The sequence below is a fragment of the Lepidochelys kempii genome, chromosome 1 (assembly GCF_965140265.1).
Source record: "Lepidochelys kempii isolate rLepKem1 chromosome 1, rLepKem1.hap2, whole genome shotgun sequence".
NCBI lineage: Eukaryota > Metazoa > Chordata > Testudines > Cheloniidae > Lepidochelys > Lepidochelys kempii.
The window spans coordinates 255,797,475-255,824,579 of record NC_133256.1 but is presented as its reverse complement, the minus strand read 5'-3'; the positions used below and the strand labels follow the sequence as shown (position 1 = coordinate 255,824,579).

The 27,105-nt window shown below is 49.3% G+C and overlaps 1 protein-coding gene across 1 annotated transcript in view; it reads left to right on the top strand.

Annotated features, from left to right (window-relative positions):
• MYH9 (myosin heavy chain 9) overlaps positions 1 to 26,796 on the top strand; it is a 95,596-nt gene extending 68,800 nt beyond the window's left edge. Inside the window, exons 22-41 of the mRNA XM_073325086.1 lie at positions 384 to 590; positions 1,197 to 1,334; positions 2,426 to 2,549; positions 3,388 to 3,559; positions 4,171 to 4,383; positions 4,781 to 4,925; positions 5,511 to 5,717; positions 12,697 to 12,801; positions 14,736 to 14,888; positions 16,471 to 16,719; positions 17,214 to 17,426; positions 18,375 to 18,587; positions 19,175 to 19,336; positions 19,661 to 19,789; positions 20,106 to 20,194; positions 20,389 to 20,512; positions 23,364 to 23,572; positions 24,068 to 24,176; positions 24,882 to 25,054; positions 25,273 to 26,796. Of these exons, the coding sequence (XP_073181187.1) occupies positions 384 to 590; positions 1,197 to 1,334; positions 2,426 to 2,549; positions 3,388 to 3,559; positions 4,171 to 4,383; positions 4,781 to 4,925; positions 5,511 to 5,717; positions 12,697 to 12,801; positions 14,736 to 14,888; positions 16,471 to 16,719; positions 17,214 to 17,426; positions 18,375 to 18,587; positions 19,175 to 19,336; positions 19,661 to 19,789; positions 20,106 to 20,194; positions 20,389 to 20,512; positions 23,364 to 23,572; positions 24,068 to 24,176; positions 24,882 to 25,054; positions 25,273 to 25,390 (3,252 nt within the window). The 3' untranslated portion in view covers positions 25,391 to 26,796. The remainder of the gene's footprint in view (positions 1 to 383; positions 591 to 1,196; positions 1,335 to 2,425; positions 2,550 to 3,387; positions 3,560 to 4,170; positions 4,384 to 4,780; positions 4,926 to 5,510; positions 5,718 to 12,696; positions 12,802 to 14,735; positions 14,889 to 16,470; positions 16,720 to 17,213; positions 17,427 to 18,374; positions 18,588 to 19,174; positions 19,337 to 19,660; positions 19,790 to 20,105; positions 20,195 to 20,388; positions 20,513 to 23,363; positions 23,573 to 24,067; positions 24,177 to 24,881; positions 25,055 to 25,272) is intronic.
• Positions 26,797 to 27,105: the final 309 nt, after the last annotated feature.

Here is a 27,105-nt window from a genome sequence, read left to right as displayed (position 1 = left end):
GTCACTAATGGTCTCTGGCTTGGAGTAGAGAAGGATTTTTTTTGTTGTTGTTTAGGGATAACATGTGTGTGTTCTTTATGAGGGAGGAGGAAATCTCACTCACTCAAGAAGGGCAGTCCCCAGACATCTCAAGGGTTGATGTAACATGATTGCACTATACAAGCTTATGCAAAAGGATAAAACTTAAAACATGACATGACTACTTTGGCTTGTGACTAGCATCAGGAGACTCCTGGTCCTGCACTGAGAAGAGTCCATGTAAAAGGAAGAGCATATCTGCAAAATCTAAGGAAGAGGTTTAAACCTGGGGTTTAGCACAAAAGTAAAGTCACCAAAAGGTTGTGATTTGGAACTTAAAGATCCTGGGTTTCTCTCTTGTGTAGCTAATAGCAGAGAAGCTGCAGCTTCAGGAGCAGCTGCAGGCAGAGACTGAGCTCTGTGCTGAGGCTGAGGAGATAAGGGCCCGTCTAACAGCAAAGAAACAAGAGTTGGAGGAAATCTGTCATGACCTGGAGGCCAGGGTGGAGGAAGAGGAGGAACGGTGTCAACACCTGCAGGTTGAGAAGAAGAAAATGCAGCAGAACATTCAGGTAACATCCTGGGAATGGCACCAGTGTGTGTGAATGAGGTGGCAGGTGAGTATCAGAGTACTGGTACTCTCTCAGTGGGAAAGATAACAGAACAGGAGGCAAAAAATAATGGTATGGAAGAGGGGGTCTGAACTCCACTTTAAATTGTTAGGGTCTGTTATCTCACTCGTGCCTTCAGGAAGTTGGCACAGACTGTTGACTGAGGAGACTGCAATAGGACAGTTCTAGTTCTGGGGTCAGCTAGGCCTAATAAGCATATAGCTATCTGAGATAATTTCCCCAGTTCTTAGGTGATGGTTGAATCTGAGGTTGCTCTAGGTGGTTGGGTGGATCCTTGGTTAAAGTGGTAGTCCGGAGACTACATATCCGCTCTAGCAGAAGCAGCAGTGCCACTTTGCATATAAGTTTATGTACTTGATTATATGTATAGCTGGGAATGCAGTGTGCTACATCCAACTAGTGGCTACAGAATTCTGATATATTGGGGATTGCTTGGCGGATAGGGAGACCCTCATTTTGAGGGTCAATTTGTAATTTGAGGGTTGTATTAATACTATAGTGATGACACGTGAGCAGTATGAATAACATGTCATGGGCCTTATTCAGGAACTAGAGGAGCAGCTGGAGGAAGAGGAAAGTGCAAGGCAGAAGCTGCAGCTGGAGAAGGTGACCACAGAGGCCAAGCTGAAGAAGCTGGAGGAAGATCTGATAGTTCTGGAAGACCAGAATCTCAAACTGGGCAAGGTAAAGTGCACACAACAGCATTGGGGTGCCCAGCTGGTCTGGTGGGTACAGGAAGTCAGCTGTAGCCACTCCTGGTATGTTGTCAAGGGAGGGGCTAAACTGGGTCTGCAGTGACTTTGCTGACTTCCTGAACTGAACACATTCCTGAAATTAGCTGCCAGTTAACAGGTCAATATGCAGAGACTGGTACTGTGCTCAAGCAGTCTTGAGTGGCCTGTTCTGTCTAATTATATTGCCTACGGTGAGCAGCACGTAGCCTAAAGAGCTCTCTTCACTTTTGAAGGGCTATCAAATATTAATCAGTTATTTTAAAAATAGCTAGTATTTGGAATCTACACTGAATCCTGAAGTCTCTATTATCACCAACTTTTATCTCCCTTTGGTCAGTGTAAAATTCCTTCCAGGGAATGGTCCTGTAAACCTGGAGATCAGTCTCCACTCCCACTCTGTCAGTGAACTTCCCTCTGAAGCCAGTGAGCACTCATTCCTTGTGTCCTGCAGAAGTATGGTTGCTAGAGAGCCCAGAGGACTCCTGCCCCCACCCACGCTTGGATTCCAAGAAAAGAGTGCTTCAAGTCCAAGAAGCTGGGAAAACAAACTGGGGTTATATGACTAGTTCCACGTGTGGTGGGGAGGATGGGGGCAGGAGGGTGTCAGACTTCCTTTACTTCTAATCAGGTATACATGAAACAGTTGGACTTGATACAGTCATTCAAGCATTGTCAACCTAGAATGAGTTGTGCAGCCCAGTGAAAAAGCCATGGAACATTCTTGGCCTAAATTAAACAGTATCCTAATTCTTAATCCAGGAAACTAAAGTGTAAGGGTTACACTGTCCCCATATCCAACCCCTTATGCTGTAGCCTCAGAAGATCGTTGGTCATAGGATGATGCTATATATAGGATTTGGGAAACCCAGGAAGTGTGGGTCAGCCACCACTTTCTCTAGCCAGATCCAAGATTGGGGTTTGGGGTTTGTTTCTGTGGCAGGAGTTGGCACATATGAACAGATTATAGCCTATTTCAATCTATACAAATGAGTTCATCCAAATTCTAGCACCAGATTTGACACTGGCTTTTAAATCCTGCAGGAGAAGAAACTGTTGGAAGACAGAATATCTGAGTTCACAACCAATCTAACTGAGGAAGAGGAGAAGTCAAAGAGTCTGGCTAAACTCAAGAACAAACATGAGGCCATGATTACAGATCTGGAAGGTAGAGAGGGGGCTTGGGAAGAACTTGCTTATTTAGTATTAGTCTTCCTGTCAGTCAGGATTTCCTGAATCTCAGACTGATTCTAGGTCTATGGCCTCATTGGGATTCCAGTTACCAAAGGGTTAATATTCTGGGGCAGTAGCGGGGATGCTATTGATCAGTCTGATGGAACCATTCAGCGGCTGGCTGGCTGAAGGTTATATGCCTTGTCAGCTGAGCTTTGGTCTAAATAAAATCCTCTAAACCAGCAGACTAATGGCAAAGAGAGACTGGTTTGATTTCTTTTCGTGCTGTGGAAGTGTCTCTGCTCTTCTGCTTCCAGTGGTACCTGTACACGGGGGTTAGTGCTGCTGCTGATCCAGAGTGTCTCCTTGTTAGTGCCGTTCAGGGTGCAGATTTAAAGATTTTACTCACCTCTGACTGGTCTCTGTGGAAAAACTGCTGGGAGAAACACAGCCTGGAGCAGCCCATTCCCTTTCTGTGCAGGGAGGGGAGCTATTGCTAAGCATCACTTTGTAGCTACATGTGCAGTGAGATGTAGGTTGGGAGGAGCATGGCACCGTCTTACCTGGCAAAGGTATCCTCTTGATGGAGGAGAATAAGGGAAGCTGGCTGTAAAGTAAGAACCTGAAACATCTTCTAGATCTCACTTCTAATAGGAGTGCAAGATTGGGGGCGTATGCTACAGGTCATTGGAAGAACATTCAGTATCCAGCAGGGTGGTGATTAGATGCCATGTTAGAAAAGATTCAGTCACTCAGTTTTTGCTCTTGCTGATACATCATGCAGTGTCCTAAGAATAAATATCTTCATTTATGCTATTGTCTGTCTCCTTCAGAACGTCTGCGTCGCGAAGAGAAGCAGCGGCAGGAGTTGGAGAAGACTCGCAGGAAGCTTGAGGGAGACTCCACTGATCTGCATGACCAGATTGCTGAGCTGCAGGCTCAGATTGCAGAACTCAAAATGCAGCTGGCCAAGAAGGAAGAAGAACTACAAGCAGCCTTGGCTAGGTGAGGCCTCACCACCTGATCACAGACAAAATTCTTGTCTTGTGTTGCTTATTGGAGTAGGAACTGAATGGAACAGGCAGCTCTTGTAAACTAGCTTATTTGACTGTAAAATCAATGCATTTAACTCTATAGCTTTTTGACTGCTGATTCCTGCCACAGACTCGTGCAGCAGTAGAATATGAACAAGCTGTGAAATGCCCATGTTCCCAGGGACAGTAATACATCAAGGGGGGCTGACATGAGCAGCAGCAGGGGCAGCTTAGTTTACTGAACAGATACAAAAATCAACCTTGAAAAGTCAACGTTTAAGTTGCGTTCTATATTACAAATTAACATACAGTACGTGGCCCCTTCTCTTCTGTCTTCTCCCACCATGTCAACATTCCTCTGTCCTCCAGTTTGAACTAGATAATCTCCTCTAAATCAGTGGCAGATGGAACTAGAACCTTAACTGGAGGGAATAAGACCAGAAACTGGGACCTTGGCCTCACAGACGAATGCAGAGCACTAACCTTTCTCCTGTTCACAATTTTGTTATGACTTTTCTGGAGACAGGTGGGGGGTCACTCAAGCTTCACGTGGCTAGAACTCTATTGCTGTGTCTTATGCAGGATGGAGGAGGAGGCAGCCCAGAAGAACATGGCTTTGAAAAAGATCCGGGAGCTGGAATCTCAGATCACTGAACTGCAGGAAGACCTGGAGTCTGAGCGGGCAGCTAGGAACAAAGCAGAAAAACAGAAGCGGGATCTGGGAGAGGAGCTGGAGGCACTGAAAACCGAGCTAGAGGATACGCTAGATTCAACTGCTGCACAGCAGGAACTCAGGTAACTGCAATACTCAAAAACAGTGGTGCTTGGTGAGGTAAACCAGGTGCTAGCATCCTCACCATGGGAGGAGAAGACTGAATACTTCAGCAGCTGCAGAGACTTAGAGGCTAGAGTGAAATGTCTGGTTAAGACTGCAGTCTCTCTCAAGATTTGTGAAAGCTGATATTTTCCTGCAGCCAATGGGCAAAACAGACTCTCCATGCTTTGTTCTGAGCTTAGATTCACAAAATTTAGAGGTGGGTAAGGCTGGACTCTGATAACTCATGGATTGTTTTATCTTTTCATAGCTTGGGTCTCTTAACCAGTACCTGGTTATTTCTGTCAAAGATGCCAAGCTACAGGGGAATGCATGTTCCTTGGTCTTGTCCATTAAAAACGTCTGTGGTTTCTGCAGGTCAAAACGGGAACAGGAAGTGACTCTTCTGAAGAAGACCCTAGATGATGAAGCAAAGACCCATGAGGCACAAATCCAGGAGATAAGGCAGAAACATTCACAGGCACTGGAGGAGCTGGCAGAGCAGCTGGAACAAACCAAGCGGGTATGTAAGAGAACGGGAGTCATAGTGCCGCGTCAGACAATCTCTCTGGAACAGTAGCTGGTGTACAACAGGGGCCAATATTTAAAGCTTAAGAGGACTACGGAAATACACCTGGTCAGTTATAGAGTGGTAACTAATTTGTCTCCTGTGTTTCTCTCACCCCCCTCTTGCTGGTGCCCTTCACCCCCAGTTGATCAGCATATACCCTGAAGCATTATAGTTACCCTTAATATGTTGCACTCAGTGCTCCCTCCCTCCCACAATATAACTGTACTGTACTGTGACACTCTCTAGTTCCTTTCAGTGATGGTACTTGCTGATCTCTGGTCCCTGCTCTTACTGTGGTAATCTGAACTACAAGACTGTCCTCAGTTTTAGCTTCTCCCCATGACTGTTACTACTTTGAGTAGGTAAATGTCTGCAGCTTTTCAGTGACTGGGTGCTGAATTCTAACTATGGGATCTGCTTATTTGAGAAAGCAGACAGGGCCTAACTGTGAAACACTTACTATTTGTTGGCTATCAGAATAAACACCTCAGTGAAACTAAAGTCCACTACATCTAAAATTTGCTCTTTCTCCTTCAGGTGAAAACAAATCTTGAGAAGGCAAAGCAGTCTCTGGAGAGTGAGCGTGCTGAGCTGTCCAATGAGGTGAAGGTGCTTCTGCAAGGCAAAGGGGACTCTGAGAACAAGCGAAAGAAAGTAGAGGCCCAGCTCCAAGAACTACAGGTGAAATTTACAGATGGTGAGAGAGTGCGGACAGAGCTGGCCGAGAAAGTCACCAAACTCCAGGTAAGGGTCCGTGAGTTTTCCTTCGCTTCTGTGTCTGCACAGAGCTGGGGGCAGGTAGGAGGCTAGTGGAACTTCTGTCTGTATGGGGCAGTGGGTTGCCACATCTGCTTTTCCTAGCTGATGGCCAGATAGTAAATATGTCCTACAGGAGCCATACCTCCTCCTGGGCTGTGCAAACTCCACAACTATTGGAAGGAGGGTTACAAGGAGCAGACGTACATCCATTTGGGGTGAAGTGACTCAATAATTGAATCATCGTTTCTGAGGGTTTGAAAAATCTGGATTCTTCAAGTGCTTCCTCACGTCCTTCCATATTAGGTGTGTGTGCTTGCCACATGCACCATTTCCCTCAGCAATATCCGTAAGGGACTGGCTCTGGCACCCTCTAGAGTGGTGCCTGCATGGCACTGTATAAGGAGCGCCGCCGGCTCCCCACCACCCTCTGTTCCTCCTTGCTGCCGGTGATGGTGCTGGAACATCTGCTGCTTTGGCTAGTGTGGTTTCGTTCTCTGTTCTTGCAAACTTTGAAAACCTGTAATATAGTTACCCTTAGTAGTAGTTCTTGAACGCTTCATTAGTCCCGAACGGGACTCAGCTGGGGGATCAGGCATGCCCCAGTCTCTAGGCTTTAAGCCCTGTGGTCACTGCAAACAGCCTATGCCCGTCAGTAATCCACATGCCAGCTACCTAAGGTGCTTAGGCAAAGGGCACATAAGTGACAAGTGCCGTATCTGTGAGTCCTTCAAACCTAGGATGAAGAAAGAGCGCAGTATCCGTCTAAGAGTGCGCCTAATGGAGTCGTCACTCACTCTCTGGCACTGGAGCAGCGGTCCGACTCTGCACTGAGCACCGTGGCCTCCGTGCGCAGGGCTATGCCAGCCCTGTCCATGAACTGGCACCGGCCTCCCTGCATGGCTCCGGTCAAGAAGCCGAAAAAGACTGAGGGGAAGATCCCCTACCTCCTGTAAGGGAAAGGAGAGGGCTTGGGGGGGGAACCAAGACCTGTGTCGGGCAGCTCAATGTCTCCTTCGGGAAGTCAGGCCCCAGCTCAAGTCAAGCAGTGCAGCCCATCCCATCCTTTGCCTGTGACTCCGGATGATGGTGTAGGCCCCGTCCAGTGTCGGGTGCTGTCAATACCTGAAGCCTTTCAAGCAGCTCAGGAGATCCTTTGGCTCCCAGTGGCACCCTCGCTGGCTCTGGCAGTACCCTGGTCTTGGGGAAAACCCGCGTTGGAACTTCTGCATGTATCCCCACCTCAGCAGTATCGAGCATCGAGAGGGACTTTGCTCCAGCATTCACCTGTGTGGAGCCCTCTTCGGTCCCTGCATCAGGGGCACCAATCAAGGGACTCAAGGCGTACTTCGGTGGTAGATTGGCACAGACCCTCTGAGGCACACGCCACCCAGCAAGAATTCTGGGACCGGCCCCAGCCGTCTTCAAGGGCCTGATACTGATCAGACACCACAGAATGCCGATCACCGGGCTGTCATCGCCCGTCTCCAAAAGGAAGGTTGCCCTAATCAGGACGATCCTCCTGGCAACCGGCCCATAGTAGCTCCTGGTCCCATTCGATGTCCCGGTACTGGTTGAGTAGCATGAGGCACGGATTGCCGGGTATCCAACGCAGATCTGCCGAATGCCTTTGGTCCCCAAGAGCATGACCAAGACAGTCTCACTCAGACCGGTAGGCTTCGGGACGCAGCAACTGGCACCAGTCGGACGAGAGCCACTGCTCAGCCTGATCCTGGTCACCCAGTACCAACTGCTCTTCTGGTAGCTCCGGTATGGAGCGAGGTTCCCTAACTGTGGGACAAGCCCCAGTACCAGCGGTGCTGACGACATTATCTGCACTGAAACCTGTCCCATGGCCCCAAGCACAGTGGCCGGCACCATGGTACCTGTGGAACCCTGGGGGTTCACCCAACCTTCCCAGGTTGGCCGATCGGTGTCTGGAGCCTCAGAGGCCAGCAGCCTCAGTATCCCGTCCCCCTCCGGTGCTGGAGACTTTGGGGGATAAGACCCCGCAGGTCCAGGAGGACCCAGAGGAGCAAGCTGCTGGACCACCAATGGACGTGGTTGTTCCCGTGGCACTGGCATCATCCTAGTCGCCAGACGAAGCTATCATGGGGTCCCCTCACCCAGTTCCTCAGGATGACGCCAAGGTGCACCAGAAACTTTTGAAGAGTTGCTTCTAGCTTCAGGGAGAGGAATTGGAGGAGCCCTCTGACTCTGACATCCTCTGCTCCTCAGCTTCTACCCTTCATGAAGGGGTTTCCAAGATCACTAATGCCCTGTGGCAGACCCCTCTTCTCTGGCCCCTATCTCTGAAAGGGCCGAATGCAAGTACTTCATGCCAGCCAAAGGGCATGAGTACTTGTATTCCGACCCAGCCCCTAGTTCCCTTGTGGTTGAGGCGGTTAACCACAAGTAGAGGCAGGGACAACCCAGGGCCACCCCCAAAAGTAGACTCCAGGAGGCTGGATCTTTTCGGGCGTAAGGTTATTCATCTTCCAGCCTTCAGCTGAGAGTAGCTAACCACCAAGCCCTCCTTGGCCGGTATGACTTCAACATGTGGCAAGCCAGGGCCAAGTTTGAAGGGTCGCTCCCTGCAGCTTCCAAGAAGCAGTTCCGAGCGATCCTCAATAAGGGCACGACTGCGGCCAGGGTGGCCTTCCAGGCGGCGTCACACTGGTGATGCTCCTGCCTGCACCATGGCATCCACTATCTCCATGTGGTGAGCCTCATGGCTGCTCCTGAGTTGTTCACTGAGGCCCAGGAGTCCTTGCAGGACCTGCCCTTGAACAAACGGGCCCTATTTGCAGAGCAAACAGACAGCAAATTGTATGGTCTCAAGGACTCCCACACCACCTTGAAGACCCTGGGTCTCTACGTGCCAGCCTTGGCACATAAGTGTTTCAAACCCAGCAGCAGCCGCAGAGCCAGTGGAGCCAGCCTTGGCAGGAGCAGCCCCATAAACGAGCCAATGGCTACAAGCTCCATCCAAGCCACCCACCTTCATCCTCTGCCCAGGAAACTTTTTTGCCAGACAAGACATTATATGCATATACAGTAAAAGTTTTAAACAATTGAATATTATACTCACCAAAGATGATTGTGAAGTTTGGTTGAGGTGGTGGGGTAAGAGGGTAGGCTATTTCCCAGCGAATGCCTTGCTGCTAAATGATGAACTAGCACTCGGCTGAGCCTTCAAGGGTTAACTTGTTGTTGTTGTTGTTGTTTGTTGTTGTAGCCTCATGCTCTACAAGGCAGCACCGAGGGAGGCAGGAGGGAGGAAACACAATAGACATAGGGCAGTGGCTGCAAACACTTCCCTGTGGAAACTGAACATGATGATGAACTCTCACTATCCGGCTGGAGCTCACCACTCCCTCCTCCGGACAGCCCATGCATGGCTGCACAGGCGCCGACTTTCCAAAGTGCCGGGGTGCATGTGTGTCTGTGTCTGTGTGTGTGACAGAGACACACATTGCCCCTTTAAGTATGCTGCCCTTTGAAGTAGATCAGCAAGTTCAGACACAGCAGCAGCTTCCAGCAAGCTCCCTCTGTCCTGAGACTTGTGTTTCTGAGCCTTGTTGTGTTTCCCCTCCCTTCCCCCCCCCCTCCCCCCGTGGAGATGTGATACAGGAGCGGGGGGAGGAGGGACCCCCTGACATCAGCACCGCTCTCCTTCTCCTTTTCCTGTGTGTCGTGTCCTGTCGTGAGTCTGTCCGTCCCCCCGCCCCGGCCACACGGCAAGCAGGAGGCTCCTGAGAGCAGCTCCAAGGCTTAGGTCAGGAGTAGCACACGGCAGTGGGGGGAGGGACACCTGAACTGTGGCAATTGATAGCCTGCTGGGTGGCAGCCCAGCCCCACACCTACTTACAGGGAGCTGAGGAGGGCTGCTGGCCAACCCTGGTTCCAAGCCCCCATGAGGATGGGCTGCTCTTCCAGAGAATCCTGCAAGCAGTGGACAAAGCAGGCGGCCAAACAACGTTATAAGGGAGCATTGTACAACTTTAAATGAGCTTGTTCTCTAATAGATCAGCGACGTGACAACATTAACCAGGATGATGTTAAATGAGGAGTTACTGTACTTACCTCACTGCTGCGGTGGGCCGACTGCAGAAGTCCTTGAAGGGGTTCCATTCGACAATCCTTCATACTCTATCGAATTGGTGTAAGACGCCTCGGACTTTGGCTGGGGGGCACATATCGGCATCCTCCAGACTCGGAGGATGTGGTTCCTGGATGAAGCGTGCTTGCACACAAACGTCAGAGAGCTCCAAGCAGTCTGGCGTGGCATGCAGAGGACTGTTTGGGCAAGGTGGTACGAGTCCTGACGGACAACACAGCCTTGATGATCCACATCAACAGGCAAGGGGAAGCACGCTCGTTGGCTCTGTCAGGAGGCGCTCCGTCTATGGGACTTCTGAATCAGCAATGAGATCCACCTGGAAGCTTGTCACCTTCCTGGTGTCAGGAATACGCTGGCGGACCAGCTCACCAGGAACTTCTCACCATGAGTGGTCGCTCAATCCAGAGGTAGACTGCATGATCTTCCAAAGGTGGGGAATTCCCCGAGGGGACCTGTTCACTACCAGACAGAAAAGGAAATGCCACTGGTTTTGCTCTCAGCAAGGTCTGAGCAAAGGCTCCCTCTCCGATGCCTTCCTCCTGTCGTGGTCAGGGAGCCTGATGTATGCACTCCCTCATTCCGTTAATCAGCAGGGCCCTGGCAAAGGTCAAGAGCGACAAGGTGCAGGTCGTCATGATCGCCCAGACATGGCCTCACTAGCACTGGTTCAGCACACTCATGAAACTCAGCGGCCTCTCTCTGGCCCTTACCCAACCGACCGGACCTGCTGTCACAGGACCACGGTCGACTCCTACACCTCAGCCTCAGGTCCCTCCACCTTTTGGACAGTGAAGGGGTGTCCAACAGGTCCACCTGGAAAGCAGGAAGCCCTCAACTAGACTGATATAACTGGCCAAGTGGATGAGGTTTTCCTGCTGGGGATCTGAACGGGGCATCTCTCCCTCGCGTTCCTCCATACAGGCTGTCCTGGACTACCTGCTCCATTTGAGGAACCAGGGCCTGGCACACTCTTCCATTAGAGTGCCTCTCACGGCCATCTCCACTTTTTACCCACCGATCCAAGGACAGTGTTTTCCCATGACATGATGGTCAGATTACTGAGGGGGCTCGAGAGAGATTTCCCACAGGTACAGGCCCCTGTCCCATAGTGGGATCTTAACTTGGTCCTCTCTAGGCCCACCAGCCCGCCCTTTGAGCTGCTGGGTTCCTGCTCCCTTTCCCACCTGTCATGGAAGGTCACGTTCCTGGTGGCAGTGATGTCAGCGAGATGGATCTCTGAAATTAAAGCCTTGACCTCAAAAGCTCCATACAGTCTTCTACAAAGACATGGTTCAGCTGCGGCCCCACCTGGCCTTCCTGCCAAAGGTGGTCTCCACCTTCCATATGAATCAGGACATCTTCCTCCCGGTTTTTTGTCCCAAACCGCACAAGACCAGTGAAGAGAGGCGTCTTCATGCCCTAGACATTCGGAGGGCCTTGGCTTTCTATTTAGAACGTACCAAGCCTTTCCATAAATTGACTCAACTCTTCATTGCTACAGCCGATAGGATGAAGGGTCAGCCGGTTCCATCTCAGAGGGTTTCCAGTTGGATTACCTCATGCATAAGCACCTGCTACAACCTGGCGGAGGTTCCGCCGCCCCCGATTGTCGGAGCCCACTCAATGAGAGTGCAGGCATCTTCGGTGGCCTTCCTGGCGCACATCTCTATCCAGGACATCTATAGAGCTGTAATGTGGTCCTCTGTTCACACGTTTACCACTCCTCATGCCATCACTCAGCAGGCCAGGGATGGCGCTGGATTTGGCAGAGCTCTGTTGCAATCAACATGTCTGTGAACTCCTACCCGCCTCCAGGGGTACTGCTTTGGAGTCGCCTAATATGGAATGGACATGAGCAAGCGCTCGAAAAGACAGTTACCTTTTCTGTAACTGGTGTTCTTTGAGAGGTTGCTCGTGTCCGTTCCATGACCGGCCCTCCTTCCCCACTGTCGGAGTTTCCGGCAGGAAGGAACTGAGGGTGGGGGGAGCCAGCGGCACCCCTTGTACCGTGCCATGTGGGCACCAGAGCCAGTCCTGTATGGACACTGCTGAGCGAAAAATTTTCAGTGCATGTGGTGAGTGCACGCACCTCATATGGAACAGACATGAGCAACACATCTCAAAGAACACCAGTTATGGAAAAGGTAACTGTTTTTTGTGTGTCCATGTTAATTCCACTCCTAACATGAAGCTTCTTTACGCTGGGGTTCCATTACTTACGGGCTCTGAATGTGGGCATCGTGGGGGTGGTGGTGTCACAACTCCCTTTCTGTGTGGCGAATTAGGAGAGGGCGGGCCCAAAAAGTTTATAATATGGGGGTATATTATGGGAAAGGTGGAAAATGACTGCTTAAACTATTGCTGCTGACTCCATAAGGGAGGGGTAAACCTTTCCCTCCCTCCCACTCAAAGTGGACACTGCCTCATGGTGCCTTCATCATGTAGGGATACCTAGTGAAAATATGAGTGCAATGGGTGGAAGGCATACTGTGATCCAAGGAAGAGCAGAGACGTGGTGCTGAGGAACTGGCATCTCTAGTCTTGGGGCAGGTGGGTGTAAGAAAGCAAAATATCAACAATTCCTTTCTGTAACCTTGAGTAATTGTGTAAAATCTCCCATGGGCTGCAGCAGAATGGATAGCCAGTGCAGGCCTTCACAGATGGGGAGATTTGAATTGAGGTTCCATTAGGGTAGTCTTCATCCTTGGCGCTCTTAGACATCGAACACATCCTGTTTGCAGCAAAGAAGGTGGCTTTTTCGCAAGTCAAAAGCTGCGCATCTACTCCTAGTTTGTTTGTTTGTGGTTCCATTTGATAACTGGCATGCTCTAACTTCTCTTGCAGGTCGAGCTGGACAACATCACAGGCCTTCTGAATCAGTCTGACAGCAAGTCAATCAAATTAGCGAAAGACTTCTCTGCTCTGGAGTCACAGCTTCAGGATACCCAGGTGAGGAGTGGGAGTTGCAGCATCCTTATGTACTGTATTCATCATACTTGCCACAGTAGTAGAGCACAGAGCAGATCTCTGCACTAAATGCCCATGGACTTCTGCTCATCAGGTGTTTCTGGCTGATGTGATATGCTGAGTGGGTCCCCTCAGGAATAATCCCTCTGTCTTCTACCTTCTCCATCAGTAGATGGAACAAACTTAACTTCCCTTACCCCAGAATTAGAACCATTCCCATCACTTTTCCACTTGAGTGCTGTGTGCTGCCAATGCAATGTTCTCACTTTAACATCATGATGCATACTTGGTGCATACTTCATTTTTCAACTACTTTCCATTTGTAGTTTCCTGTGAACTCCATAGTGACTGGCACAAAGTAGCCTTATTTGGTAGTGAAGATAAAAGCAGTACATCAAATACACTTGAATGTTTCAGAAAATCTTACTCCGTTAAAATGGGCTTGGATATAAGTGCCATTTTAAGTATATGGGCCTGCAGCCAAAGGGTTGAGTTCTGGGGATACCCTACAGAATGATGGTGGTCAGATTGGATCCAGTATTCATCTGGCAGAGTAAACAGTGTGTAGATGAAATATAAGTATACTAAACTGGAAGGCACTGAACAACAGGGAGGATGCATCATAATCCAGAAAGGATTAATTGGGAAGGGGCAAATTAGAAAATAGTCTTAGTACTTGTTGCTTCTGGCCTTAGACTATAAATTCTTCACAACAGGGATTCTCTTATTTGTACAGCACCTTGCACAAAGGTTCCAATCTTGCTTGTGACTTAGGTGCTACTATAATACAGATAGCTTATCCAAAGTTACTGTTGAAAAGGTTGATATGGACCTCTGATTAGAACAGAATGAATGGCAGCAAAAGGCCAGTGTAGTTTGGGGCTTTGTATGCAGATGCAGCATATCTCTATCACCTCCCCGTTCTGTGATATGCTTCTGATGCAGCCATGCTTAGACTATTGCATTCGGCTCTGGGCATCTCTTTACCAGAAAGATTGACCAATTAAAGACTGCTCAGAAGAGTAACTGGTTAAGGGGCTGGATGGGATGTCTTATGCAGAACTTGCCTAAGTGGGGAGTGTGATGAGCCTACAAATTTGGGGGTGTAAATGCTAAGGAGAGGAGAAGAATTATTTAGTGGTCAATGGTCTGATGACATTGAGGGGAAAAGCTTAGGTTGAATATTTGGGGGCTGGCTGTAAGACCCGTCAGTTTTTGAATTAAGCTCCATCTGTTGTTGACACCTGTGTTCTTGGAACACGTAAAAGTAAAGTAGACCCAATATTAATACACCACAGAACAATTGTGCATTGGCAGGGAGACTGAAGAGATCAATATGTTTAGGTCAACTAGTCCAAGTAGTGGCAGCATGATTTTGTCAATGTGGGTACTACCCTAGGACAGTTTGTAGATCACAATCACTTCTCTGAGCAGGCGTGTGAAAGGCACCAGCTGCTTAAGAGTGAATTAACATAGTTAACCTGTTCTGATTTTCAGTATTAAAGTCCATCATGAAATGGGGATGGCAGAATACAGCTAACTGCCAGCATGAACTGTTGAAGGCGTTGAAAAGCTTTGTGTGCTGTTTGCAGAGAACCCTGGGGAAAGGATTATGGGGTGGCTGAGCTGGGAGGCAGATGCTAGCACTTGTGCATCTCAGCTGTACATAGTAAAAGAGTGCCCTTCGATGTTTTAGAGTAGGACTGGAAATAGGAGTTGTGGGTGTTCTCCCTGGCTGTACACTGACTTGCTGAATGACATTAAGCAGTTATTTAAACCCTATTGTTTTCTCTTTGAAAGTAGGATTCTTCAGCTGAATCTCCTGAGTTGACATCTGTGTTGGGTGGTTGGGGCTTGTAAAGTTCCTTGGCTTCCTTAAACGAAAGGCTCTACATTTCAATGTCTTTGCTGTGTAGGAGCTTCTGCAGGAGGAGACTCGCCAGAAGCTGAGCCTCAGCACCAAACTGAAGAAGGTGGAGGATGAGAAGAACAGCTTCAAAGAGCAGCTGGAGGAAGAAGAGGAGGCAAAGAGGAACCTGGAGAAACAGATCTCTGCCCTTCAGCTGCAGGTACAGAACCTGCATCTCCTAGAACAGGGGTCAGCAACCTTTCGGAAGTGGGGTGCAGAGTCTTCATGTATTCACTTTAATTTAAGGTTTCGCGTGCCAGTAATACATTTTAATGTTTTTTAGAAGGTCTCGCTCGATAAGTCGATATATTACATAACTAAACTATTGTCGTATGTAAACAAGGTTTTCAAAATGTTTAAGAATGTTCATTTCAAATTAAATTTAAAATGCTGATCTTACATTGCTGGCCTGCTCAGCCCGTTGCCGGCCTGGGGTTCCGTTCACCTAAGCCGGCACAGGGCTGAGCGGGGCCTGCGGCCAGGACCCCGGCTGGCAAGGGGCAGGCAGTCAGAACCCCAGATCGGCAGTGGGCTGAGCGGGGCCAGTGGCTGGGACCACAGACTGGCAGTGGGCTGAGCGGCTCAGCCTGCTGCCGGTCTGGAGTCCTGGCCCTGTCCATATAGAGTAGGTACTTACCTATTTCCCTGGGTCTAGCCATTCTGTTCCTCTCTGCACTGAGATGAGGCTGGTAGTGTGCTGAAACAGGGCTGGGGGTGAAGGAGCAGGTTGGGGTGCAGGGTCTGGCCAGGAGCTAGAATGAGGGAGGGGGCTCAGGGTTGGGGCAGGAGGTTTGGCTGTGGAGCGCTTACCTGGGCAGCTCACATATGGTGCGAGTGGTGCAGGTGGAAATGGGGGTGTGGGTGTGTGTGTGTGCAGGAGCTCCTGTTTGGTGCTCAGGGTGGGGGTGGGGATGTGGGGGGTGCAAGAGTCAGGGCATGGGGTGTGGGGGGCTGGGTATGTGTGGGGGGTGCAGGAGTCAGGGCAGGGGGCTGGGGGGGGGTGAGGAGGGGGTCATGGGGGTGTTCCCATCCCCCTGCCCTGAGCGGCTCACGGCAGGGGGCTGGAGGGGATATGCCCTGATTCCACCCCCTTCTCCAAGGTCCCTGCGGCTCCACTTTTCCCTCTCCTCCTCCGTGGCAGGGAGGGAGAGAAGAAGGGGTAGGAACCCTGCATGCTGGGGGAAGAGGCTGGGGGGGAGGGAGAAGCTTGCCTGCCCTGCAAGGAGAGAGCAGTGGGCGGGGGAAAAAAGCAGGCCGGGCAGGATTTTTAGTGGCATGCTGCTGTCTGCCTGGGTCCGGCAGACAGCAGTGTGCCACTAAAAATTTGCTTGTGTGCCATGTTTGGCATGCGTGCCATAGATTGCTGACCCCTGTCCTAGAACAAACCTTCGTACTGGGGGGCGGGAGGGGAATAACGAGCACGAAGCTGATTCCTAGGAAATCTAGTTCAGATGGAGAATGCTGGTGCAATCTGGATTTGTTAGCAAAGGAAACTATCCTAAGGAAGCAGTGACCTTGCAGGGGTCAGGCAACTGAAACATTTACTAATGAATCAGAGAGAATCGTCCCTAGAAACACCTCTGTAGCTATTTGAGGAGAAGGGGGACTCTTCATCCCACACACCTCGTAAGTCTGACTAACATGATCACTTCAATTCTAAGGGAACAATTTTTTACCTCCCCCATCCACACTAGAGGTCTCTGTGGTTTGGCTTAATCTCTGTTCTCTTCCCCCTCCCCCAGGTAGCAGACACGAAGAAAAAAATGGATGATGGCCTGGGCTGCCTGGAGGCAGTGGAGGAAGCCAAGAAGAAGCTGCAGAAGGACTTGGAGGCCATGAGCCAGCGTTATGAGGAGAAGGCAGCTGCTTATGACAAGTTGGAAAAAACAAAGACCCGGCTGCAGCAAGAATTGGATGACCTCATTGTGGACCTTGATCACCAGCGGCAGATAGTCTCCAACCTGGAGAAGAAGCAGAAGAAGTTTGATCAGGTAGTGTCAATCATGGGATATACAATGGGAGGATCTTCCTTCCCAATACTGCCTGCCACAATGTAGACATCTGTTTAGGGAATGCATATTCCTTTCTGAACCATAATGGGGGTGGGGAGGAGGAAGCTGGCACTGGTGAAAATTCATGTTCCTTGCATGTGAATTCTAGTGTCACCTCTTGTCCAGGGGGACTGAAATTTTGAGCCTCATCTAACTTGTATAAGTGTTTGGGAGCAGACCCAGGTCATGGGCAATTGCAGCTGTCTCTTTTTGGACTTGCTTGTAAGTAGTGACTGTGACTACTATAGAAGTCTATAGTCAGTAGGGTTCTAGTCCCAGCCCTGCCAGTCAACTTGGGAGCCAAATGCTTGGCTCTCAAGACCCGTGTTCTCTGCATTGCCCTTTCCGCCCAAATCTGAGACACTGTCTGGAATGGCCCTTAGAGATAAGCCTAGCTCAGGAAACCTCATAGTAGTCATTCTCTCTTCCTTCAGCTGTTGGCAGAGGAGAAGAACATCTCCGCCAAGTATGCAGAGGAGAGGGACCGAGCTGAGGCAGAAGCCCGCGAGAAGGAGACCAAATCCCTGTCCATGGCCAGAGCCCTGGAAGAAGCCATGGAGCAGAAGGCAGAGCTGGAGCGGCTCAATAAGCAGTTCCGCACAGAGATGGAGGACCTGATGAGTTCCAAGGATGATGTTGGCAAGAGTGTAAATATACAGTTAAAACATCTCCCTGTCAGTGTGTCACCTGCATGCCAGCCTGTTAAGCAGATTCGTTGAGAAACTTGCAATATAGGAGCTTCTGTAAAGGAATGCAACTGGGAAAACTAAACACATGCCGTGGGTTTAGGAGTAGGAATAGATTGTTTTGTTTTTATTGAGGGTGAGTGAAAGGCAGGAAGGAGAGATTAAAGGCGCAAGCTGGGCATTGGCTAAGAGAAGCCCACTACCCATTGTGGAGAGACGAGAGGGTGCCAGGTGAGCCTGGCATTTGAAATATAGGGAGCTAGCCAGAGAATGGGAGATTGACCCAGATCTGAAGATGCTAAAGATTCGTGCTAAAGCAGGGGGAGGCTTGAAAGGGAGTTTGAAGCACTTCCACATCTCCGGCAACATGACACGAGGGTGTTTCATGCTGCAGTGAGATCAGGACTGGCCTAACACATGCTTCTCCTTTAAATTTTCCCAGGATGCCTGATCAGAGGGAACAGGAACATGCAATAGAATCATAAAATATCAGGGTTGGAAGGGACCTCAGGAGATCATCTAGTCCAACCCCCTGCTCAAAGCAGGACCAATCCCCAATTTTTGCCCCAGATCCCTAAATGGCCCCCTCAAGGATTGAACTCTCAACCCTGGGTTTAGCAGGCCAATGCTCAAACCACTGAGCTATCCCTCCCCCTGAGCTGAGGTCAAGGTTCAGATTAAAGGCTCTCAAGTATGCGAGCAACTTTCTTTAGCCTTAATAAGGGGGCATCATGGTGCTAGTACAAGGAAACTGAGGGTGATGTGGCAGGAAGGGCAGCAGGGTCTTTGCATCGTTTCCTCAGTGAGCTGCTGCCCTATTGATGCATCTGGATGCCTCTCTGCTTTTGGGGTGGGTGAAGTTGGTGGCTGTGTTATTTGGGTGATCTGATGTGTGTGTTCATGCTACAGGTTCATGAGCTGGAGAAATCTAAGCGAGCTCTGGAGCAGCAGGTGGAGGAGATGAAGACCCAGCTGGAAGAGTTAGAGGATGAGTTGCAGGCCACAGAGGATGCCAAGCTGCGGCTGGAAGTGAACCAGCAAGCCATGAAGGCACAGTTTGAGCGTGACCTCCAGGGCCGGGATGAGCAGAATGAGGAGAAGAGGAAACAACTGATCAGACAGGTCAGCATCACTCCACAAATCCTGGAAGTTGTCTGCTCAAAGGGAACTGCTTCTCCATCTGCCCTAGGACAGCTGGACAGTGCCTTTCCAGATCTAGCCAGTGCCATTCCAGGAATTCCTGTTATCATTGGGAGGCATTGCTAGAGCTCCAAATCACTCCCTGGCGTGTGCCCCTCATGTACCATTGTCACAGCACTTGCACTGTCTGTCAATCCAAGAAACCAGAATAGTGCTTTCTTGCTGAGGGAACACTGGGAGAGTGATCACTTTAGATAAGCTATTACCAGCAGGAGAGTGGGGTGGGAGGAGGTATTGTTTCATGGTCTCTGTGTATATAATGTCTTCTGCAGTTTCCAAAGTATGCATCCAATGAAGTGAGCTGTAGCTCACGAAAGCTTATGCTCAAATAAATTGGTTAGTCTCTAAGGTGCCACAAGTACTCCTTTTCTTTTTGTCTTAACTCTCTCTCCCTTGTTTCTTTCCGTCCCCACCAGGAGAGAGAATGACCTCTGGTTATCTTTTTCTGGGAGATGAAAGGTTCATGCTGGCTTGTTTGGTTTCCATTGATGCCTTGTTTGTCCCACCAGGTACGAGAGATGGAGGTGGAGCTGGAAGATGAGAGGAAACAGCGCTCCATGGCTGTGGCTGCCAGAAAGAAGTTGGAGATGGACCTGAAGGATCTGGAAGTCCAGATAGACTCTGCCAACAAGAATCGTGATGAAGCCATCAAACAGCTCCGCAAACTGCAGGTGGGGGATTTCAGTCCTGTGCCTGCTGCCTATGTGGGGGGCATGGGGTGGAGACTTGGTTTTCCCTGTCAGATTCATGCATTTTCATCACCCAAGCGGTGTGGCACAGCATTAGAAGCTTGATGTATGCAACAGTTCAGTTGGAAAGGTTCAGCAGCAATTCAGATGTCTCTCTAACCCCGATCTGTGTCAGTCCATTAATTTATTCCCCTATTGGTGTTGCAAAACCAGAGCAAATTTTCCTTACTTTTTACCACTGCTTGTGTAATGTAATGGGAGGAATGAAGGATGTTCTCTGAAGTCACCGTTTTGTTATCTCTGCAGGCCCAAATGAAGGATTATATGCGGGAGCTGGATGATGCACGCACCTCCAGAGAAGAGATTTTGGTCCAAGCCAAAGAGAATGAGAAAAAGATGAAGAACATGGAGGCTGAGATGATGCAAATGCAGGAGGTAATGGAGCCTGCATTCAGGCAGGAGGGCCTATTCACTTACTTTAGCCAAGGAGTAGGCCACTGTGCAGCTCCACAAGCCATCTCTGAGCACAACAGTAACCCCCCACAGTACTAGGCTCAGTTTCCTCCACATGCTCGGCCCTTTCTTGTTAGTTGAATAAGAGTGACTCAAACACAGGAAGTCCATATGGAAGTACAGAACACTAGTCCTCTTACTTCTTGGAATCTGCTCACTACTAGTAGCTGTTTGTCCTCTGAGCTGCATTAATTGCTAATTTCACATTGCATCACTGACCGTCTCATTTTCATTCCAGGAACTTGCAGCTGCTGAACGTGCCAAGCGCCAGGCCCAGCAAGAGAGGGATGAGTTGGCTGATGAGATAGCCAACAGCAGTGGCAAAGGGTGGGTAATAGCTCCCTTTGCTGGGGAGGAGAAACTGATTTGGGGAGGTGCCCTACATAAGCATATACTCTAGCCTGTATTGTAATAGTCTGTTAGATGCTTACTGTTTTGTAAGGCTATAACTGGTAAGCTTTCTCTAGGGAGTGCACTGCATCACCACCGCCCAGAGACTTAATTCTTATTGTCCTCATTAGAGCCCTGGCCTTGGAGGAAAAGCGACGTCTAGAGGCCCGGATAGCTCAGCTGGAGGAGGAGTTAGAGGAGGAGCAGAGCAACACAGAGATGGTCAATGACCGCCTCAAGAAAGCAAACCTTCAGGTACCTGCTTAGTCTTCCCACCAGCTGGCTCTGGAAACTCCCAAACTGAATTCTGGATGAACTTCCTCCCGTCTTCCAAACAGTACAGATTCCCAAAGCGCTTTACACAGCAGTGTCTGTGCACTGCTGAAGATAAAATGGGATAGTCATTCAGTGCTCACTGATGGCTCATACTGACCCTGGGATGTTAAAACCTCTTTGTAAGAGAAGGAAAGTAGCTGGGAGTGTCCCCCAAACTCTTAAGAGTCCTGTCCGGTCACCCTTTGACTGATAGTTCCCTATCAACATTAAATATTTTGCTTCTTATCTATCTCTGTAATATATTGGAACAGTCCCACTCTATAGAAAATCACTTTTCACTGCATGCTCCAAAATGATTAACCTTACCAAGTGCATCAGTCCATTGTAGTGTCTTTAAATCAAGACCTTAATCTGAATATTCTTGGCATATATTTGATTGTAAGCTTTTTGGGGCAGGGACTATTCTGTTTGTACAATGTCTAGCACAATGGGGCCCTGGTCCATGACTAGGACTCCTGGTTGCTACTGCAATACAAATGATATATATTGTCCACCTTACCTAGAGGGTTAAAATAACCTGCCTGATTGCAAAAGTGAGTGAGATTAGTAGTTTCGCTAGAGGCAGATCTGCAGGTTCATTCCTAAATGGGAGCGGGGAGAGAGGCACACCGGTGAGAAGGGAGAACATGACCGGTCATAGGAGGAAGGGAGATGACAAGGGAGTGGATGCTAGGGCATGCTCAGAACCTAAAAAAGGAGGAGCAGTTGAGCTGGCCATTACACAGCTACTGTGGGAAGAGGGCAGCCACACTTCCCTGGTCAGCTTCCAGTACATGTCGAGGGGGCAAAGAAGCGGGGGGAGGAAGTGGGGGTACAGAAGCCAAATCCTAGAATTCTGAAGCACTTAGAGGAGAGGAAAGTGATAAGGAACAGTCAGCATGGATTCACCAAGGGCAAGTTATGCCTGACTAATCTAATTGCCTTCTATGACGAGATAACTGGCCCTGTGGATGAAGGGAAAGCGGTGGACGTGTTGTTCCTTGACTTTAGCAAAGCTTTTGACACAGTCTCCCACAGTATTCTTGCCAGCAAGTTAAAGAAGTATGGGCTGGATGAATGGACTATAAGATGGATAGAAAGCAGGGTAGTGATCAATGGCTCCATGTCTAGTTGGCAGCCGGTATCAAGTGGAGTGCCCCAAGGGTCGGTCCTGGGGCCGGTTTTGTTCAATATCTTCATAAATGATCCGGAGGATGGTGTGGATTGCACCCTCAGCAAGTTTGCAGATGACACTAAACTGTGAGGAGAGGTAGATACGCTGGAGGGTAGGGATAGGATACAGAGGGACCTAGACAAATTGGAGGATTGGGCCAAAAGAAATCTGATGAGGTTCAACAAGGACAAGTGCAGAGTCCTGCACTTGGGACGGAAGAATCCCGTGCACCGCTACAGACTAGCGACCGAATGGCTTGGCTGCAGTTCTGCAGAAAAGGACCTAGGGGTTACAGTGGACGAGAAGCTGGATATGAGTCAACAGTGTGCCCTTGTTGCCAAGAAGGCCAATGGCATTTTGGGATGTATAAGTAGGGGCATTGCCAGCAGATCGAGGGACGTGATCGTTCCCCTCTATTGGACATTGGTGAGGCCTCATCTGGAGTACTGTATCCAGTTTTGGGTCCCACACTACAAGAAGGATGTGGAAAAATTGGAAAGAGTCCAGCGGAGGGCAACAAAAATGATTAGGAGACTGGAACACATGGGTTATGAGGGGAGGCTGAGGAAACTGGGGGTGTTTAGTCTACAGAAGAGAAGAATGAGGGGGGATTTGATAGCTGCTTTCAACTACCTGAAAGGGGGTTCCAAAGAGGGTGGCTCTAGACTGTTCTCAGTGGTAGCAGATGACAGAACAAGGAGTAATGGTCTCAAGTCGCAGTGGGGGAGATTTAGGTTGGATATTAGGAAAAACTTTTTCACTAGGAGGGTGGTGGAAACACTGGAATGGGTTACCTAGGGAGGTGGTGGAATCTCCTTCCTTAGAAGTTTTTAAGGTCAGGCTTGACAAAGCCCTGGCTGGGATGATTTAATTGGGGATCGGCCCTGCTTTGAGCAGGGGGTTGGACTAGATGACCTCCTGAGGTCCCTTCCCACCCTGATATTCTATGATTAATTCTGTCTGGTTCTTGGCCCAGTAGCTAGTGAAAGCTGAATTTTGGTATATCTTTCACTTCAGTGGACTGATGATGTAAAGGAGTGTCTGATCTTCAGAGGCAGTCCCCACTATGCCATGCAGTCAGCACTGACTATGTATCAGGCAGAGGTCTGGGCTGGAGGTGGCTTCAGTTTCTGTTACTGTTCCCTTGAAAACAAAATGTCTCCAGGGTGCTCCTGGGTAGCTGAAATGTGAGTCTGTCCTAAGCATGTGGCTCTGGCACTTGATTTCTGGCAGACCTTTCTTATGGGGGCAGCTGGATGCTACATTGCAGGGCAGACCATCACTGCTGTGGCACATGGCCTATGGCTGAGTTTGGCTAGCAAAACCAGCCTCAGAGAAGGGGACCTAGCAGACTTAACTCTCAATCCGTTCAGCCCTGGGCTTTTCTTGGATGAAAACTTGAGCAAACCAAAACAGGCTTCTGGGAGAGTGTGTCCTTTTGTGACCATGGAGAGCGTTGTGCTACATGGTGCAGAGTTAGTCAAGCTTGACTTGTACAATGTAAGCTTTTCTGCTCACGCTAGAGGTCCTTCCTGACAAGCGTCCATTGGCGAGTAGAAATAAATCAGTCTTCCAGCCCAGAACCCTCTTGGCATGCTGAGTCTCTTCTCTCCCCAGATCGATCAGATAAATACTGACTTGAATGCCGAGCGCAGCAATGCCCAGAAGAACGAAAATGCTCGCCAGCAGATGGAGCGTCAGAACAAGGAGCTTAAGGCCAAGCTGCAGGAGATGGAGAGTGCAGTGAAGTCCAAGTACAAGGCTTCCATCACTGCCTTGGAGGCAAAGATAGCACAGCTAGAAGAGCAGCTGGACTCGGAGACCAAGTAGGTTCTAGCAGAACCTCCTGTCATGTTAAAGGCCACTGGCCCCTCTGATGTACTGGCACAGAGCAAAATCCTACTCTTGAGTGCTGTGTGCCAGCCTCTTGCAATGAGTGCTCCATCTGGTTATCAGGAAAGAGTAGCTCCACTGACCTCCCCTGTTCTCGCAGCAAACACCCCTAATTCCTAGCCTACCAAGCTTTGCCATTCCAGGAACTGTAGCTCTAATTCAGTGACCCCTTAGCATACCCCTCAAACTCTGGCAAAGAGATCAGACTGACTAGCTAGTGCCCCCTGGGCATCTCCAGGAAACCTGACTTCTGTCCCTTTTGCTTTGCCAACATCCTGAGTGGAGCTCTGTCTCCTTTCATTCCCCTGAGGTGCAATGACTAGTGAAGTCTTGTTCCTAACCCACATACATGAGTACTTTGTCGGGGATGGTGCCCAGAGGGTCACCAGAGATAATCTGCTACCTGAGCTGACTCTGTTTCTGCACAGGGAGCGCCAGGCTGCAGGCAAACAGGTGCGCCGTGCTGAGAAGAAGCTGAAGGATGTCTTGTTGCAGGTGGATGATGAGAGACGCAATACTGAGCAGTACAAAGATCAGGTATGCGCAAATTACACAGCGTAGCGGTCTGTAGTTTGGCTTGTAGCTGGTGGATTTCTCCTACCTAAAGCCACATCTGCTTCATCCGTTACAGAATAGTGGCATTATTTTCTCTGTAGACTTTCCACTCGCTGTTACACTGAGGATATGGCTGCCCATGGTCTTAGCTCTGTCCCATTTAATGGCCGGTACAGCTGAAAGGGTGATGCTTTAAGAACAGCCTCTCCCCTTCAGTAACTTCTACAGTTCATCTGTGTAGCATAAGTTGGAACGATGTTCTGTAACTGAGTCAGCTCAGCCTGGCATCTTAAAAATCCAAATTCTGTTCCTCCGCTTCAAATCCCAGAGGCAGATTCCTGTGTGGTCTCCTCTGTATGGTGGAAGGAGAGTGGTGGCAGGTGGTGCCGGCTGTTGGCCTACTGAGTGAGCCCAAGCTGAAACATCTGACCCTGTTGTATGAAAGAGGCAGTGTGTAGAACACTTCCTGCACTACAAGCTGAAGAACAAGAAGCAGCAGAAGGAAAAGCTTAAAACTAAAATAAATCCCAAGTCCAGGTGTCTAACCTCAGGGAGCAGAGAGTAAGAGTAGGTGCCATTAAGGACTCAGCTTCCTTCTGGTGTAACTCCCTGCTGCAGCGCTCGAGCCCCCACGAAGGGCTAGGAGTGAGCTTTCTGAAAGGCTGACTGCTCCTTTCTGCTCGGCAGGTAGATAAGGCGAACGTGCGCTTGAAGCAGCTGAAGCGCCAGCTTGAGGAAGCAGAGGAAGAGGCCCAGCGAGCCAATGCATCCCGCAGAAAGCTGCAGCGTGAGCTAGAGGATGCCACTGAAACAGCTGATGCAATGAATAGAGAGGTCAGCTCCCTCAAGAGCAAACTCAGGTAAGGGAAATCAATTATGCTTGAGAAATGGGCTCCCACCCCAGCAAGCTTCTGTCTTAGCCAAAAGCAGAGACTTCAGTGACCAGATGTGCATCTTCTCCAAGGAAGCAGTGCGGCAGGTCCTTCTTTGCCCCCCCCCCCCCCCTCCCCCAGAGCATAATGTCTGACAGACGGTAAATGAATTCTGTTGCCTTGATGTGCTGTTCATCCCTCTCTAGGCGTGGGGACCTGCCATTTGTCGTGCCGCGCCGGATCGCCAGAAAGGGCACAGGAGAATGCTCCGATGAGGAAGCAGACAGCAAGGCAGATGCTGGCGATGCCAAAGCTACTGAATAAGTCTTCTCATCTGACCCAGGTTACACCTGACGGAGTGACCTACCCACCCCTCCTCCAGTGGTCTTCCTGCAAACCACCTCCTGGGGAACACAGAGCCCATCCAACAAGTGTGTTGTGTATCTGGAGCCATTGGGCAGCTGTGTTCCTCATTTCCTCCTCTTCCCAGCTTCCAAGTTCTCTTTGTATTTAATGCCAAAGAGTTGGGACTCTAAAATCTGACCAGCAGAGTTTCATGACGACATGCACCTGTAGAACTGTCCATGCCATGGCTGCTGGTGAATCTTTACACTTGGAAGGAGAGGGGTTAGGGAAAGATTTTTATTTTATTTTTTTTTGCTGTAAATCTACTTTTTCTTCAGATCCTAGTTTGATAGATGCAGAGAGAGCCCCTTCCTCTACTCTTTTCCCCCACCCCTCCCTCTTTGTTTGCTTTTTGGCAATCATGTTCAGTGACCTCAGACTTCTGCCTCTTTAATCTGCCCACCCAGATGGTTTGGAAGCAGTTTCAGGAATAACGGGGTGCTTTGGCCATGGCAATTCACCCTTTCTTCTTTCTAGAGCCCACAGTTCACAGGCAGGGGTGAAGGAGGGAAGCATCTTTCAGGATCACCCACCTGCGGGACTTGCCAAAGACTTTTTCTTTCTTGTTCTTACTGTCTGGCCAGATCTCGGAAGTGCAATGATGTCCTGGTAGTGTCTCTGCTTCTGTCTGATTGGCTTTTTAGCTAAGGTAGCGTGGACCAGTAGCTGGTGACAGGGACAGAGAAAGCAGAAGAATCTCTGTGTGCTTGTCTGAGAATCTCTTGAGGACCAAATATATTGAATGGTAATGGACAGAATCTAGTGGAATTTAATGGGTGTCGGTGGGAGGGGAAGAGAATCCCTCTTTTTATTGACATGTCCAAGCCTCTTGTTTATCTGCTCTGTAACCAGGGGATGGGGTTAGTTATTCTGCACCATTGACTAAGAGTATATTAAAAACCCTTTAATCTGCACAGATATACGTAAAGGGCCTTTGTGTCTCTTGTAATAAGTAATTAAGAAAAAAATAAAGGTCTTTATCACTGCCTTTCTATTGGGACCTTGGTTATATAGAGATGGTCTTTACTTTTCTACATCATACACTGGTTGCTGGATTTACCTGTATTCTTAACCATATTGTATATGCTGCATTTAGACTTACTTATGAGCAAAGAAAAATAATTAAAAATATGAAGCTCCAATACTGTATGCCTGAAAGCGCTCCAAATTCAGGCACCACGTCCCCATCGCGGTCACACCGGATTTAAAACCTTTTTTATATAAAAGTGCCTTAGCATGTGCCTCAGCTGTGTCCCCACTACAGTCAGTGATGGTTTACTGGTGCTCCACTGATGTTACCAATAAAGATGATCCATGCGCTGCAATCCGTGTGCTTGTGTTGCTGTTCCACCTTTCCTGAACGCAGTGGAGGAAGCCTGTGGAGCTGCCAAAGGAAGCAGCCCTATGGAATCAAATCGTCTGTCCATCCTGTCAGTATCACCTCAGGAGCACGTAGGCACCAGGTGACTCTTCTTAGCCCACCTTCCTATCAAGTACAAATTGGCATTACAGTACCCCAAGAGACTTCTGGGCTGGGAGCCTTTCTCCAGCAGTGGCCGGAGGAGGACATAACACCTTAACTATGCAAGACTAGATCCAGGTGGGGGAATGTGTGAAATTCTGCCTGACCCAAC